This window comes from Rosa rugosa, chromosome 1 (genome assembly GCF_958449725.1).
Source record: "Rosa rugosa chromosome 1, drRosRugo1.1, whole genome shotgun sequence".
NCBI lineage: Eukaryota > Viridiplantae > Streptophyta > Magnoliopsida > Rosales > Rosaceae > Rosa > Rosa rugosa.
Window position 1 is genome coordinate 21,782,552 of NC_084820.1, and position 17,203 is coordinate 21,799,754.

The 17,203-nt window shown below is 40.9% G+C and overlaps 1 protein-coding gene across 1 annotated transcript; it reads left to right on the forward strand.

Annotated features, from left to right (window-relative positions):
* The first annotated feature begins 11,440 nt into the window (after positions 1 to 11,440).
* LOC133735266 (transcription factor bHLH94-like) lies at positions 11,441 to 13,169 on the forward strand. Its single transcript, XM_062162939.1, has 3 exons — positions 11,441 to 12,058; positions 12,229 to 12,660; positions 12,926 to 13,169. The coding sequence occupies exons 1-3, from the start codon at positions 11,645 to 11,647 to the stop codon at positions 13,025 to 13,027; spliced, it is 948 nt and encodes a 315-aa protein (XP_062018923.1). The 5' UTR covers positions 11,441 to 11,644; the 3' UTR covers positions 13,028 to 13,169.
* Positions 13,170 to 17,203: the final 4,034 nt, after the last annotated feature.

The following is a 17,203-nucleotide window of genomic DNA, read 5'->3' on the forward strand; positions in this document are numbered from 1 at the left end:
TTTAGGAGAATAACTTGTGCACTTAACATATATATATATATATATATATATATATATATATATATATATATATATATATACAGCGCTTCTCCGGTGCGGACGTCCGCACTTTTTGCTTAGGTGCGGATTTCCGGTTTTGACTCACTTTCCGATCACATTTTCACATCTTAGCCGTTCAGTTTTTAGGTCATAATGTATAGATCACCTCTACAAAATTTCAGCCAATTTGGTGATCGTTAAGGCATCCAAAACTGCAATTTACCATTATAGATACGAACGGTTCCGGTTCGACAGATTCGGTCCGTTCGTGTAAATTGCAATTTTGGATGCGTTAACGATCATCAAATTGGCTGAAATTTTGCAGAGATGATCTATACATTAGGATCTAAAAACTGAACGGCTAAGATGTAAAAATGTGATCGGAAAGTGGGTCAAAACTGAAAATCCGCACCTTTTTCTTCGGTGCGGATATCCGCACCTGAGCAAACTTATATATATATATATATATATATAGTACAACGCGTCCTTGAGAAAAGTCCAGATCAGAGGAATGGAAATAGATATCTAATAAATTGTAGCTTCTTTAAGACGTAAATTAATGATAACATTATCTCATTAACAATCAATCATTGAAGTTAAACATGCACTTGAGAGAAGCAAATTATATATGTCCCTATATTAATTATTCTTTAATGATCATTGTACTACTATTTGTGAGTCACAAAAAAACACCTCATATTCCGGTTGTTGCAATTAATCATCCAAATCGAAATTTTTAGAGAATGACAACTGACGTAGACCTAGATAATCATTTTGAAGATGAAATCTCGTACTTAAACTCCGTAAGATAGTTAATATCACCCTAAATATATGATGTGCATTGTGCAAGGGAGACCGGCAGAATTTTTGTAGGGAACATCGTGTTTAACTTTGATTAAAAATAAAAATCTTATATTCCAGCTAACGCTTCAATTTTCAAATGAGTGCTTCTCTTCATACCTCCCATATGGTTATTTGGACCTCCTCTTATTTTTAAACATTTTAAAATCCTATTTTGCCCTCCTAGTAAACTGAAGGGAAAAAAAAAACTATGAACCTCAGGATCCACTGTACTCGGATCAAAACATATTCTAACATGTTAGTTTGGATGATAGAGGAGGTTTTGGTGACTGCATATGTTTCTAATATATTTCGATGAGATTTGATGTTTGTTGTTGACATGTTTTTGAAGGGATTGGAGTGGAATTCTTGTGGTTGCACTTAGTTTTCTTCCTCCTCTTCTTCTAAAGCTTCGATCTTAAAACCTCGTTGTTTCATTTTTGGTTTGACTTTTGTTCAATTTCTAATATAACAAGAAGAAGATGCATCCAATTTAGCAAAGGTCTCTCTCTAGCTGGGTGCGAAGAGGTGAGACTCCAGAGGAGTTGCAGAGTTGGGAAGTAAGGGATGTGTAAAAAATAAAAAATAAAAAAAAATACAAAGGACAAAAGTGGAAGTTTGATGATAAAAATTATTATCGGAGGTCTAAATATTGATATGAGAGGTATGAATAAAATCATTCTTTTCAAATTTCATTACATCTTTGAGTAAAAAATAAATAAAAATAAAAATTCATTACATCTTTACACATCTTTTCAATATGCAAATCTTATAAAATAAAAAAATAAAAAAGAAGAAGATGAAATACCTAAAAAGGAAACGTGAATATACACAATTTGTAAGAACATATATCACACTATCACATCCTTACAAAAACATACACATCAGGAAGAAATAGATAATGTTTTAGCTCTTACTAAAATATACTCCTAATAACAACAGCATAATTTAAGTTTTATGACATATAACTTACCTAGCTTGTATCTATTTATTTATGTAGCAGTATCAAAACACATCCATGATCATACTTATTACCTTACATGATTTGTTACATCAGGACTTTTGTCCCCCCTCTCTTTCATGACCTTGTCTTTACCAAATATGCAAATCTAACCAAATCCAATTTAATATTTTTCACACAAGAAAACATATTGTCAGCCGTTATAGTCGTAAGTTTAGTTTAGTTTAGTTATTTCTTCTACCAGTTTAAAGATTACGATCAGCTAGTGGTGGGTGGGTAATGAGTAGGCAAGCTTGTTGAGCACTCATAAGTATCATAGAATGGAAACGCACCATTAATGTGTCTTGTTTCTTCCTGACAGGCTCACTCGATTAACTCGCAAGGAGGAGGGAGAGGAATGTCATCTGGGAAGGCAAAGTTTAAGAATATAAAGCCGCGTCTAGATCAGCTGAGAAATGTTCTTTCGACGTCAGAACAGTATATATATGTTTTCATTGTCAATCTGGCTAAAAGACTGCAACATGGACATGCATACAGGATCCACGAGATTTTTGTATTTATTGAAGTTTATTAGAGGAGGGGAATTTTAATTTGAGACACGAGTTTAAGTCGATTTTCGATCGAGTGCAGCCATGGTAAATTTCTAAATATTCTTCATCTAAAAAATGGTAAAAGTTTTAGTAATTATTCATGAAGATCGACCAAAGACAAAGTAAAATTTTGATGAATAAATCCACATGTGCACCCACGATTGTATGTTGAAAAATTATTAGAAACTCAGGATAATATCGGTGCAAGCTAGGTGGGCGGTGGAATATATGTGGTGGTGAGTTAAAAGACACTAGTTCATAAAATGAGGTGATCGAGGAAACATACTTAGAATGAGAGGGCGGGAATGATTACGGGGTAAAAATATTCCTGCGTTTACTAACACATAAAGAAATTGGAATGATTCCGGGTAAAAGTATTCATGCGTTTACTAACACATGAAGGAATCAGAATTGATGTAGGTCCCACCTCCTTATCAGGAATCGATTCCTGAATACTCAGGAATTTGATTACCCCTTCGTAGATGGGTTTAGGAATCAAATTCTCCCATTCCACTTGTCTCCGATTCATGATTATTTTCCATTCCAAGTAAGTAAATGTGCCAGAATTCATTCTTTGGGTAATCATGTTTCGCTTACTGAAACTCTTGATGGTAATTTTGATATGTAATACTTGCTTGAACATTATAATTACCTTGAACCTGACCATCTATGAAGTTTTATCCTTTCCATTGAAACCATACACGGAGCATTTTGATTGATTGTTTAGTTAGAAGTTTATGGTGATAAAGTAATCTGGGGTTCACATCCAAAACCAATTGACAATGGATGGAGAGGCTCAAACCCTTGTAAACTCATAGGCAAGGTCCAATTTTTCCCATGTGGGATCTATATATTCTCAACACGCCCCCGCACGTGTGGCGAATTTTCAAGCCATACACGTGGACAACTTTGTGTGACATGGAACCCGTGTGGCCATGAGGCCCCGTTCTGATACCATGATAAAGTAATCTGGGGTTCACATCCAAAACCAATTGACAATGGATGGATACACGGAGCATTTTGATTGATTGTTTAGTTAGAAGTTTATGGTGATAAAGTAATCTGGGGTTCACATCCAAAACCAATTGACAATGGATAGTGTTAACGTTAGTGACCGAGGGGGTCTCTAGTTAGCTTAAATGAGAGAGAGAGAGAAAGATTGACACGAGATGTATAGTGGTTCGCCTCCGCATGAGCGGGAGACTACGTCCAATTGAAAGCTATACTAGTGTGTCGAGCCTTGCGGCCTAACAAGATTACAAAGTATGTAATGGAATCTGTTGAGTTGTGGGAGGAGGCATTCCTTTTATAGATGAAGGAATGCTTCTCCTTTACTTGTTCTTCGATGTGGGACAAGTTTCCACATATTTCTAGTCTATTTAACATGTAAAAAGCTATGTTATGGAGGCATGTTGGCAAGGGCGGGAAGGTGGCTTCCCGGTGGCGGATTTGCGACTTCCGGATACCGCCGCGTAGCCTGAACATAGGGCTACACGATGTATGTCTCGGTTGGGCCTTGCCATGTCTTGTGGATGTCCCAAAGTGGGTGTTACTTATGCTTGGTGAGATAGCAAATACTCCATATTATTGGAGGTATGTACAAGTCCCCAAAGTCCCCAAGTAAGAGGAGCTTCTTGGTTGGGGAGTTCAAATCACGAAGTCATCAAGCATAAGTAACCGGGCGGTACGGAGCCCCTACAAGTCCCCGAACTCCGTAAGCAAGAAGGGACTCGGGAACCTGCACAATAAAAACAAAAAGCAGGCATACGTAGAATGCTCGTTGCATTGGGCAACAAAATGTGAGTTGCATTGATATGTGTTGGCATATATAAACGTATGAGGTGCGTGATACATGTTTGATGTATACACGCGAATGGCGTCGAGGACGATCGATTATGATGTACAATCTCGAGAGCGCGTATGGCCGTGTGAGCATATGGATTGCATATGATAAATGTAAGTTGTATGAGCGCTGCGAAGGTAAGCGGTTGTAACGTGTAAATGATGAGCACGTGAACGCTTGTGTTGGTTTGGTTGTCGCTCGTATTAATGGAACGCGAAAAGAATTCAATTTGTCGGGAGCGACAAATGGTAGAAGAATTCCATGTTCCATTAACGTGTGGTGGCGCTAGAAAGCCGGGAAGGCGTGAGCGGGAAGCTCAAGGGGGATGAGCGGAAGCTCAATGGGATGCCGGGAAGGCATGAGCGAGAAGCTCGTGAGCGGAAGCTCAAGGGGTGCCGGGAAGGCATGAGCGGGAAGCTCGTGAGCGGAAGCTCAAGGGGGTGCCGGGAAGGCATGAGCGGGAAGCTCGTGTGCGGAAGCTCAAGGGGGTGCCGGGAAGGCATGAGCGGGAAGCTCGTGAGCGGAAGCTCAAGGGGTGCCGGGAAGGCATGAGCGGGAAGCTCGTGAGCGGAAGCTCAAGGGGGTGCCGGGAAGGCATGAGCGGGAAGCTCGTGAGCGGAAGCTCAAGGGGTGCCGGGAAGGCATGAGCGGGAAGCTCGTGAGCGGAAGCTCAAGGGGTGCCGGGAAGGCATGAGCGGGAAGCTCGTGAGCGGAAGCTCAAGGGGTGCCGGGAAGGCATGAGCGGGAAGCTCGTGAGCGGAAGCTCAAGGGCTTGGGCCCCTGCTAGGCCCGCTAGAGAGTCCCCGACTCCCCAGCCATGTTTGTTGAGGGGGAGCTGCACAGAGCAGAGGGTGTTGGGAAGCGATCCCAATCTTTGGTACCCAAGCGTCGGGGTTAACTGCCGGATCAATGGCTGCCGTAGGCCGTGTTAACTAGTCCCTTGCTGCCGGATCAATGGCTATTATGAGGCGTTGCCTGACCGCTTGGCGGTTTTTGGTCGTAGACCGTGGACTCGTAAAGTTTGTATGTGCACGAAAAAATGACAAAACACACAGGGCAAGCATGTATAGACATGGCATGTGCGGTAGCTCAAATTGCAAGAGCGTAAGAGATAAGATGAAGCTACTTATCTTGTGCCGATTTGGAGCGAGTTGAAGGTTGGCCGAGTGTGACGCTCCATTGCATTGTGGCGGAGAAAGTACTCCGATAATGTCCGTCAACTCGTAGATGCGGTTGAATGCTGGATGGAAATAGTTGAATTTCCTTGAAACAAAATAGATGACTAACATGTGGATTTGTAAAATCAACACTAGTACTTTGCATATGTACTTTGATGAGATTTTAAGCAAAGTGTATATATGCAAAATTGTAGTTGGCAACAAAGTTCATGCTATTTTGAAATGTGAGAGTGCCATTCGGGATGTAGAGCCATATATGCAAGATTGAGGTGACCTAACCACAGTGCAAATATGTGGGCTGTAGGACAAAATATGTGGGTGAAATTTTGACCCGTCTGTTTGTGGCCATGCCTTGTGTAATCAAGTTGGAGCATAAGAATATAGATATAGCTATATATACATATAGCTCATGCTATGACATGCAATTGTGGATAGGACAAGACTAGTCATTAAGACTTGTGACACACTAGATGTCAAGTGGAAAGGTACATGCACGGTGTACATCTCTCGAGGAGATAAATGGCAAATAATTTAAGCAGATAACAGTTCATTTGATAATTAGCTTAACAAGAAGTGTATGCGTCCATATGTGATGGGAACGGTACAAGCGGCCCACAGACAGATATAAATATATGTGAAATGTAGGGGCAGGCAGGTGTCTTGCAAATGATGCAAAAGGCAGAAGCACGTGGTGCTTGAATAGTAAGGAGGAGACCATAAATCGAAAAAGGGAACTTAGCTTATCAACGTACGGAGCAAACCGCTAGATGATGAACACCCAGCCCAGATTTGTTGAGCATCACGGTGATGAACGAGTGAGCAGTCTAGGTCGGGTCGAATGCAGATGCAGGTGTGGTGATGAGTTGACGATCACTGTTCGGCGCTGATGGTCAGCGGAGGAAAAGGTCAGCGGAGGAAAGCTCGTGGTGCTTTGACCTGCGGTAGCGGCTGTTAGTCAGCTGTGGTTGTGTGCTCAGCGGTGCTTGGCCCCCTGCATCAGTTGGCGGAACGGAGTTTTGGTTGTGAAGTTTTCGTTTAGCGGAGGCGGTAGATTGCAGATATGATGCAGTGGCGGTAAGTGACCGCCGATGGGTGCACTGATCAATTTCAGGATACCCAGTGACCGATAAACGACGATGTTGGGCACTTGTCGTTGGCGAGCCGGTGCCAGCGGTGCTTCTTGACGTCGATAGCCAGTGGTGGCTCTTGGTCAGCGGAGGTGAAGTTATCCGGCGGTAATGGCCAGAGGGAGAGGCTAGCGGAAGCGGAGTGCACTGGGCTTTGCTCGCCGGCGGTTGGCGGCTAGCGGTGGTGTTCTGGTGCTCAGTGGTTGAGTTCAGCGGAGCTGGGCTTGAGGTGATGCCAGCGGAGGCTTGGAGCAGCAGTGCAGTCCCCGACCCGGCAGTTGGGCGGAGGAGTTTGGGCGGAGGAGTTTGGGCGGAGGATCTACGGCTAGCGGAGCGGAGGATTAGGTGCCCGGCGGAGGCTCCGAGTGCGGCGGTACTTGGAACTCAGCAGTTTGCAGTAGCGGGGCCGCTGGAGGACAGGCCTAGCGGCGGCGTTGGTTTTCGCTACAGTGGTATGCAGGCGGTGTTTTGCTGCGATCGATCAAAGTATTCCGGCGGAGCAGAGGCTCGGCGGAGAATGCAGTATGGTCAGCGGAGGTGATGAACTGCAGAACTGGGGTCCGGCGGAACCGGAGCTCAGCGGAGCGGAGAAGAAGAGTTGCTTTGGAGGTGGCCGGTGTCCAGAGCAAATCTCTGGGTGTCCAGAGAAGATTTGCCGCCAACATTTCTTTGTCTTTTTTTTTTTTTGAAAAGTTCAGCGTTGACTTTGTTGTTTGGGCGTTGACCATCCATGCTCGGCGTTGACCGAGAATGGCCAGCGTTGACCAAGCTTTGACCAACCCCTATGTTGGCGTTTCTGCGAGTTTTGACCACTCCATGGGCGTTGACTAACTCCGCTGGGCGTTGACCACGTGTTGACCAGCCCGCAAGGTGCAAATTTCTGCACACTCTGCTCTAGTTGCCGCCAAGAAACATTAATTCAAACATAAACTCAAAGAAGGAAGGAATTTCTTCAAGCTCCGCTGAGCAGACTTAGCCCATGGAAGGTGACGAAGCCAAAGTGTTGGCTTCCCACAGACGGCGCCAATGTTAACGTTAGTGACCGAGGGGGTCTCTAGTTAGCTTAAATGAGAGAGAGAGAGAAAGATTGACACGAGATGTATAGTGGTTCGCCTCCGCATGAGCGGGAGACTACGTCCACTTGAAAGCTATACTAGTGTGTCGAGCCTTGCGGCCTAACAAGATTACAAAGTATGTAATGGAATCTGTTGAGTTGTGGGAGGAGGCATTCCTTTTATAGATGAAGGAATGCTTCTCCTTTACTTGTTCTTCGATGTGGGACAAGTTTCCACATATTTCTAGTCTATTTAACATGTAAAAAGCTATGTTATGGAGGCATGTTGGCAAGGGCGGGAAGGTGGCTTCCCGGTGGCGGATTTGCGACTTCCGGATACCGCCGCGTAGCCTGAACATAGGGCTACACGATGTATGTCTCGGTTGGGCCTTGCCATGTCTTGTGGATGTCCCAAAGTGGGTGTTACTTATGCTTGGTGAGATAACAAATACTCCATATTATTGGAGGTATGTACAGATAGAGTGGCTCAAACCCTTGTAAACTCATAGGCAAGGTCCAATTTTTCCCATGTGGGATCTATATATTCTCAACATGCCCCCGCACGTGTGGCGAATTTTCAAGCCATACACGTGGACAACTTTGGGTGACATGGAACCCGTGTGGCCATGAGGCCCCGTTCTGATACCATGATAAAGTAATCCGGGGTTCACATCCAAAACCACCGTTCTGATACCATGATAAAGTAATCTGGGGTTCACATCCAAAACCAATTGACAATGGATGGAGTGGCCCAAACCCTTGCAAACTCATAAGCAAGGTCTAATTTTTCCTATGTGAGATCTATATATTCTCAACACGCCCCCGCACGTGTGGCGAATTTTCAAGCCATACACGTGGACAACTTTGGGTGACGTGAAACCTGTGTGGCCATGAGGCCCCGCTCTGATACCATGATAAAATAATCTGGGGTTCACATCCAAAACCAATTGGCAATGGATGAAGTGACCCAAACCCTTATAAACTCATAGGCAATGTCTCATTTTTTCCATGTGGGATCTATATATTCTCAATATATGGTAGTACTAAGAAGATTAATGTTTGTCAATAATTTACTTCGTGGGAGTCTTCATAATGATTTCACTTCTCCTTAATCTATCACATTATCAACGTTTTTCGGAAAAAAAAAAAAAAAAAAGGAGCACCCTACTCAGTAATTGAGAACTTTTTTTTGATAAGCACCCTAATTGAGAACTTATCAACGAATCTATGCACTAATATTGATTTAGGAGAGAGCTAGTTACGGAGAGTAAAACCTAAGAGGACATTGAATCAGTCAAATGGAAAGAAAGGGTCTTTGTCATGGATGATTGCTTCTTGCAGACTCTGTCCCTCCTTTATCTCTGTATGCATGGTCACTCCCTATGGATTCTTTCCCTGACAACAAACTACTACTGTGGCACAGTCACTGACCCCTCCCTGCCTCTGCTCTTGCTTCTTTGGGTAATCAAGCCGCCCCGTGTACTTCCGGCCAGACTCAGTCTTACGTCAACCAACAGTCTCCGATCATGATGGAGTACTCATGTCTATATAGGCACCCTCCCGATGAGTCGCGACTGGCATTTAGAGAATTCATTAGAGTAATTAAATATTGAGAAAATAGTTCGTACGGTATCCGTATTTTTCCTCCTTATAACTTTTGGCACCTGAACTTAAAAAAATATCAATTCGGTACCTGAGGTTCTTTGTCCGACCAAGAATTGATACATATGGCCGTTACCTCAGTTACAGAGCTTGCCAGCTGGCAAATTTACAAGGGTACTCTCATCCATTCACATATCAATTAATTTTTTTTTCTCTAAGCATTTTTCCTCTCTCTCTCTCTCTCTCTCTCTCTCTCTCTCTCTCTCTCTCTCTCTCTCTCTCTCTCTCTCTCTCTCTCTCTCTCTCCATAATCGAAACTCATAAATCAATCACAATTAAACAAAACCCATTTTCATTTTCATCTACTCCAGACAACACCCATAGATGCCAGTGGAATTGGTCCCTCATTGTAGACCCAGATCTCCTGCTTACCCATTAAAGCTTTTAGTTTTGGACACGGATTCTCTGCTATGATTGCACCAAATTACTACACCTCTCCTCCCCTCTTCTGTTGATCAAAATCCAAATAGAGTTGTAAGATCACACAAGCCAGATGAAATACAGAACCCACATGAACTTAAACAAAACCCACATGAGATTATTTAAGTATTTATCAGAAATGGAATACATAAAGAGCAAATCGGTGAGTGATAAGCTTGGACATTGAGGCTCTTGCGGCTCTTTATGGAGGCCAAGTTAGCTCAAGTTCCTCTTCTTCTCTGTAATTTTTGACCTCTTCTTCATATGCGTAATTGTTATTCTTCTTTGTTAATTATCAAAGATGAGCCATTATCCCCAAAGATGCACCACCGTCAGACACCATTTTAGCTATGTGGATAGCTTCAGTTGAGACGCTATAGAGAGAGAGAGAGATGGGTGTTTCAGACACCCTTTCTTCTTTTGCATTCACCGTTAGAAAAAAAAAAAAACTTTCTTTTGATTTTTTTTTATTATATGAAGAATAACAATTAAGAAAAAAAATAAAATAAAGGGTAAATTGGTCATTTTAAGTTCAAAAGTGTCAGCTGGCAAATTCCATAACGGAGGTAATTAACGACAATATGTACCAATCCTCGGTCGGGCAAAGAACCTCAGGTATCGAATTGATATTTTTTTAAGTTCAGATACTAAAAGTTATAAGGCGGAAAAATTCGGGTACCATACGGATTATTTTCCCTTAAATATTTAAATTGAATTTAGTTAAGAATTAAATAAGGGAAAATTTCGCAAACAGTATACCAAGTAAATGCCACTAATAATTCTTATACATAAAGTTCCAAACCAAACATTTCGGTACACGAAATTTGAAACTCGACCCACTATTAGTACACGACGTCAATTTTTAACACCAAAATGTCCATTATGCCCTCAGTTTTTTTTTTTTCTGTTATTTTTTTCTATTATTTTTTTTTCCTTCTTTTTTTCTGTTATTTTTTTTCCTTCGTTTTTTCTGTTATTTTTTTTCCTTCGTTTTTATCACTTTCTTCTTCCTTCTTCCTTCTTCCGCGCTCACTCCCTCGCTTCCAAAGCCGCCTTCCTCACCTCCACGCTCACTCCCTCGCTTCCAACGCCGCCCTTGCCCTCCAATTGGTGAGATTTATGGTCCTACAGCTTATATTTGTAACTCAGCCAATATTTAGTCATGTGAAAAGAAAGAAAGAGATAAAAACGAAGGAAAAAAAAACAATGGAAGAAAAAAAAATAACAGAAAAAATGAAGGAAAAAAAATAATAGAAAAAAATAACAGAAAAAACGAAGGAAAAAAAATAATAGAAAAAAATAACAGAAAAAATGAAGGAAAAAAAAATAACTGAAAAAACGAAGGAAAAAAATTAATAGAAAAAAATAACAGAAAAAACGAAGAAAAAAAAAATAACAGAAAAAAAAATTTATTAAAAAAAAAAAGAACTGTGGGCATAATGGACATTTTGATGTCAAAAATTGACGTCGTGTACTGATAGTGGGTCGAGTTTCAGATTTCGTGTACCTAAATATTTGGTTTGAAACTTTATGTATAAGAATTATTAGTGGCCTTTACTTGATGTACTGTTTGCGAAATTTTCCCATTAAATAACGACGAGATTATTAAAGAACGAAATGAAATCGCACAATAACACACGCGCTCTCTCGCTCTCTCTCTCACCCCAAGTTGGCTCTGCAACTTGATAATGATATATATAATATTTTGAGTATCACTGCAACTTGCTAAGCCAATCGGTGATCAGTTTAGTCTTTGTGTGTCTGTTGGAGGATTATATATTCAAGCCCTTTAAATTATAGCGAGAGATCAGATCTCCATAAACACAGAAGCAAAAGTTTTGCACTTGTTCTTTGCATCTCCCATATTGGAATAATATTGACCATCTTGAGTTTCATATAGTCCGTGGAGAGAGAAAGAGAGAGAGAGAGTATGACGTTAGAAGCTGTGGTGTTCCAGCCAGACCCATTTAGCTGTGGAAATTGTCTGGAAGGAAGTAGATCTTGGGACCATGGCTTTGGTTTCGGAGGAGATGATGATCAACAAGAAAAAGGCTACGCTCAACATGATATTCTCAACAATGGTAATATTGTAGGGCAAGGCCTTATGGGGTACTGTTCACCGTCTCAGGTGAGAATCCAAAGTGTCAACACCGGCAATTCTTTCTCTAGCCCGATGGCCACCACAGGCCAGAGAAAGAGGCGGCGCACGAGAAACATCAAGAACAAGGAAGAGGTGGAGACTCAGAGGATCACCCACATTGCTGTTGAACGCAATCGGAGGAAGCTCATGAATGACTATCTGGCCGCACTGCGCTCTATGATGCCTGCTTCCTATGCCCAAAGGGTAAGTACTAGATGTTTGCGCTGTTATGCTTTCCGGTTATGAATAAGAACACAACACATTCGAATATGCTTCAGTGTGTCTAAAACCTGAACATGTGAGACTCTCTAGTGAGAGAAATTATCTTTGATCTCTCTGTAAGCACTGATTGGTTTTGGCTGTTTTGGCTCTAGGGTGACCAAGCATCAATCATAGGAGGAGCCATAAATTTTGTGAAGGAGCTTGAACAACTTCTGCAATCTTTAGAAGCCAGTACAAAAACCAAACAATCACACTTGGATTTGGCCTCCATATTCTCCAACTTCTTTACCTTCCCTCAGTACTCGACCTGTTCGAATACTAACACCCACGGCCATGGCCATAGCGAGTACATGAACAACAACTTGGTGCATCCCCACGAGATAATGGGGGAGAAGCGGTCGGGGGCAATTGCAGATGTGGAAGTAACAATGGTAGAAAGTCATGCGAACATTAAAGTGCTTTTGAAAAGACACCCAAGACAGCTCTTAAAGATGGTGGTTGGGTTGCACTCTCTGCGTCTTATGATCCTTCACCTTAATGTCACAACTATGGATAGCATGATCCTCTACTCTTTCAGCGTCAAGGTTAGTTAAAAAAGAAAAAAAGAAAAAAGGAGCAAAATCATTTAAGTAGTTGTTTCATTCTATTTACTTGTTATTGATTGATTACATCATCATTTGAAGGTTGAAATCAAAATCTCTTACTGAAAGAAGCATATTTATATACATACATACATATTCAACACCATCCCATCACTTTTCAGTAGAATATTATATATATTGTTGTCATTTCTTATAAAAGTTGAACCGATTCTTAATTAATTGAATGGTTTGAAATGATGATGAACAGGTTGAAGATAATTCTCAGTTGACCTCAATGAATGATATTGCAGCTGATGTGTATGAAATGGTGGGAAGGATTCAGGAAGAGGCCCAGTTTTTACTTCAATAACACTCATCTATTAATTTGTTTAAGTAGCACTGTTGGCATTATGATTTATGCATGCTTTCTGCTTTTATGTAACTCGTTATAAATTAGACCAACTTTGGTTATATATGTTTCTTTAATATATATTTGCCAACTATTGCTTGTACGAACTATGAATTGGCCTAAAAATTGTAATGATCAGTTGCTTTCTGCTACAAATATGCTTGCTTATTATTAATATATGGTGATAAAGTAATAACAAATTACATATAAATTACCGACAAAAGATTACTTAACAGATACATCCTTCAAAGATTGAATTAAACATATAAGGACTAAATGTGTGCTTATCATCAAAGTGTGTTAATAGGCAAAACTATTATTGTCCCAAAAATGGAGAAAACCCTATTCTCGCTACCAGCGCCTCCCCTCGCGCTGACTCTAACCCCGTCTCCTCCTGCTGGCGAGGGGCATAGCGACTCCGGCCTGTTTCCAATCTCCGGGCGTCTCTGCCCTTCCATTAATGTTCTTTTGCCAAATCTGATCCCTATTGTTGATGGTTATGGTGGTGGTGGTTCTGAGGCCCTGGTGATTTGGGCTAGCGAAAGCCATGGCGGCAATGAAAGGGCGGAACGCTTCATCCACGATGGTGACCCAATTTCCTTGTTCGAGTTGCCTCTTCAAATGGCTGGGATTGGTGTGACGCTCATGTGGCTGCAATTCCCCGAGGCTGCTAGGGGTTCGCGACTATGGTACGACAGCGCAATCGCCGATATAAGACCGGGTTTTATTGAAGAACATAGTGATGCAGTCGTTGCCACTGGTTATGGCGGCGATGTGGATCTTGGGTCCTTGGGTTTTGATATGTTTGGACCAGAAATCAATATGAAGGATGGAGGCGCGCCACTACGTGCTGGCGGGGTGGAGCTGCTGATATCGGCAAAGCGGGTTGCTAGATGCCTGGTTGATCGGCCGTCGGCAACTCCGATGGCAGGGATAGTATGTTGGTGGTTTCTTGGGCTCCTTGGGTCGTGGGTTGTGACTGCGGCACTGAAATCAAGTTCTGGGCCGGGATCTCTTGGGTCCAGAATGAGCAGTGGGTTTTTATACCCTTTTTTTTAATTAGTTTTGTTTTAACTTGCCTATTACTATGCGAGATTAGTTCATAGTTATAGGCTCACTTTAAATAAGTGAGCGATAAGTTCGAATATAGTTGGTCTATCCTACGTACCACTGTGGCTCCTCCACGAATTCTTGTCTGGCCATTGTTATGTGTCAGCGGATGGGTATGTAATTAATGGCCTTCTTGGCATAAGTTTTATATCAATGAAATTTCATTAGTTCAAAAAAAAAAAAAAAACATATAAGGACTAAATCTTTGTAAGAAGGACAATCTGCTCTTCGTTTGCCACATGTCATGAGTTAATTTATTTTTTTACCCTTAACTACTTCTTTAAAGATTGAATTAAACATATAGTGATCTTACAAATAAGGACAATCTGCTCTCCACTTGCCACATGTCATGAGTTACTCTACTTTTTTACCCGTAACTACTTCTTTTAACTTCTAATCCCTTTATGTTACTTTTCAAAGAAATATATATATATATATATATATATATATATATATATATATATATATATATATATATATATATATATATCTTTTACACGTTGCTAGGAGAGAGAATCTCAAAGCTCTTCATCAAACTTCTTTTTCTTCTTTATTGCTGAACGTGTCCTTGGTTCAGTAACAACTTCATTTGCAGTAGCAGTAGCAGGATTTTTTCTTCTTCTTTATTGCTGAAAGTGTCCTTGGTTCAGTAGCAGCTTCATTTGCAATAGCAGGAGCAGTAGCAGGAGTAGGAGCAGTAGCAGAATTTTTCTTCTTCTTTATTGCTGAACGTGTCATTGGTTCAGTAGGAGCTTCAGGAGCAGTAGCAAGATTTTTTTTCTTCTTTATTGCTGAACTTGTCCTTGGTTCAGTAGCAGCTTCATTTGTAATAGCAGCAGCAGTAGCAGGAGCAGGAGCAAGAGCAAGAGCAGGAGCAGTAGCAGGAGCAGGAGCAGGAGCAGTAGTAAGATTTTTTTCTTCTTCTTTATTGCTAAACGTGTCCTTGGTTCAGTAACAGCTTCATTTGCAATAGTAGTAGCAGGAGCAGGAGCAGAACAGTAGCAGTAGCAGGATTTTTTTTCTTCTTTATTGCTGAACGTGTCCTTGGTTCAGTAGTAGCTCCATTTGCACTAGCAATAGCAGGAGCAGGAACAGTAGCAGTAGCAGGATTTTTCTTCTTCTTTATTGTAGTAGCAGTAGCAATTAGATTTGTCAATCCATGAATGAAATTAAAAACATAAAAAATCGCATTATTCCCACAGCAAGATTACCAAACCAGTAGCAAGTTCACCCTTTTCCACCTACACAAGTTGCCAAATTGTACACAGATAAAACAAAAACTATCTTCAATTATTGGTTTTCAAGCAAATATTTACATGAGACTGGATCTACAATTAAAACAGAGAACCTCCTAACAATAGTTATCAAACAGTTAAGCTTGAACAAGTATAAAACAATTGAAATTGAATTAACAACCTACTAAATATTAAACAAAGCTACATAGCTAATAGACTATGCAATGAATATATATATATATATATATACGCACACACAAAACGTAGCTAATATCTAAGCATGAAACTGTGGATCTAATCAGCCTAAAACAAACACTCATCAGATCTAAATCACAAAATAATTCTAGAACAATTCAGATCTAAAAACCCAAAATAAATGCAAGGCCAGATCTAAGAGGCATACCTTGCTCTTGGTAATAGAGTCATTGACATTGATACCAGGGAACAACAATGTGCCATTGGCCTGCATCTGGTAGAGCCTCTTGACTCCGGTGGTGGTCTCCTCCGAAACACCGACCAACCTGTCCTTCATCTTGTGGTACCTCTTGGGGTCGGTCTTCAAGCCATCTCTGATGATGGTGAGAACCAGCTGGAACTCTTGGTTATCGGTGGAAGACGGGTTGGGCAGCTGCTAAATGAAGACGAACCTATAATGAAGACGAGAAATTGAACATTGTTGAGCTAGGGAAAAGCCCAATCAGATGTAGAGACTCACCGGAATGTGAGATATGTCAACCTTAATTCCACCAGGTCTTCCTTCTGCCGATCCAATTGAAGCTCAGATCCAATACCAAGGTCTCCAATTTCTGAGCCGCCCTCTCGATCTAGAGAGAGAAAGAGAGAAATCAAATAGCTTGGACGAGGCGAACTTCTTTAACGCCTTGAGGGGACGACACGGGAGCTCATCGCCGGCTTACGATACTATGCATATTAGACCTCTGTTTTGGGGTTATTTTATCCTACAGTGGCATCATTGTAATTGCAATGAAAAATTATTCCAATTTGTAATTGCACATGAAACATCAGGGATTAAGTCTGCTTAATTTTTTTTGGGCCTGGGCTTCTTGTCCTTATTTGTATAAAACTTACACAGGGTGGATTTTCTGTTTTTCAATCTTTGGTCTGTTACTTATATGTAATTTTCTAATAAAGTAATGCTATTGATTAGATATATATAGTACTTTTGTTGAGTATCTTTGCTCTTTGCTTAAAAAAACAGAGAGACATAAAATACGTATTTAACTCCGACAAGTAAGGTATGATTAGATAATCAGGACATGATTGAAATGAATAACTCATTATGATACCTTGATAAATAACATAATACGGTAGTTCACTACTATTGGCCAATCATTGATATTGTGTCTAACGTAACTGCTTGCATAGCACCGGATGTAACGTTTCTTCCCAAAATATTTTGATGCTAGCAGTGAAACAAATTTGTATTAATTATAGACTATTATGTCACATTTTCAATGTAAAAAATTAATTTTTCCCACACGAAGTACTTTAGGAAAACAATTTATAAGATTTTCCATTTTGTTATTAAGACCAGACTTTTTTTTTGAGTTGAAGGAGGTCAGACATTTTTATTCAATATGGAAATAGCAATATTACACAGTGACCCGCCCCTGTGGGACCGTCAGAAAGAGACACCGGTAAACGCAATATCACTCCACTTATTGAGTGAAGCTCAGAGGGGAGTAAACTAATAAGAAACTGACAATAAAATTTTTCCGCAGAATCCATAAGTAGACTCGCTGACAACCTCAGACCAATAATCCCTGCAGTT

Coding starts and splice junctions, on each gene's coding strand:
- LOC133735266 (XM_062162939.1), top strand. CDS start 11,645: ATGACGTTAGAAGCTGTGGTGTTCCAGCCAGACCCATTTAGCTGTGGA. Junction 12,059..12,228: donor CTGCTTCCTATGCCCAAAGG/GTAAGTACTAGA, acceptor TTTTGGCTCTAG/GGTGACCAAGCATCAATCAT. Junction 12,661..12,925: donor TCTACTCTTTCAGCGTCAAG/GTTAGTTAAAAA, acceptor GATGATGAACAG/GTTGAAGATAATTCTCAGTT.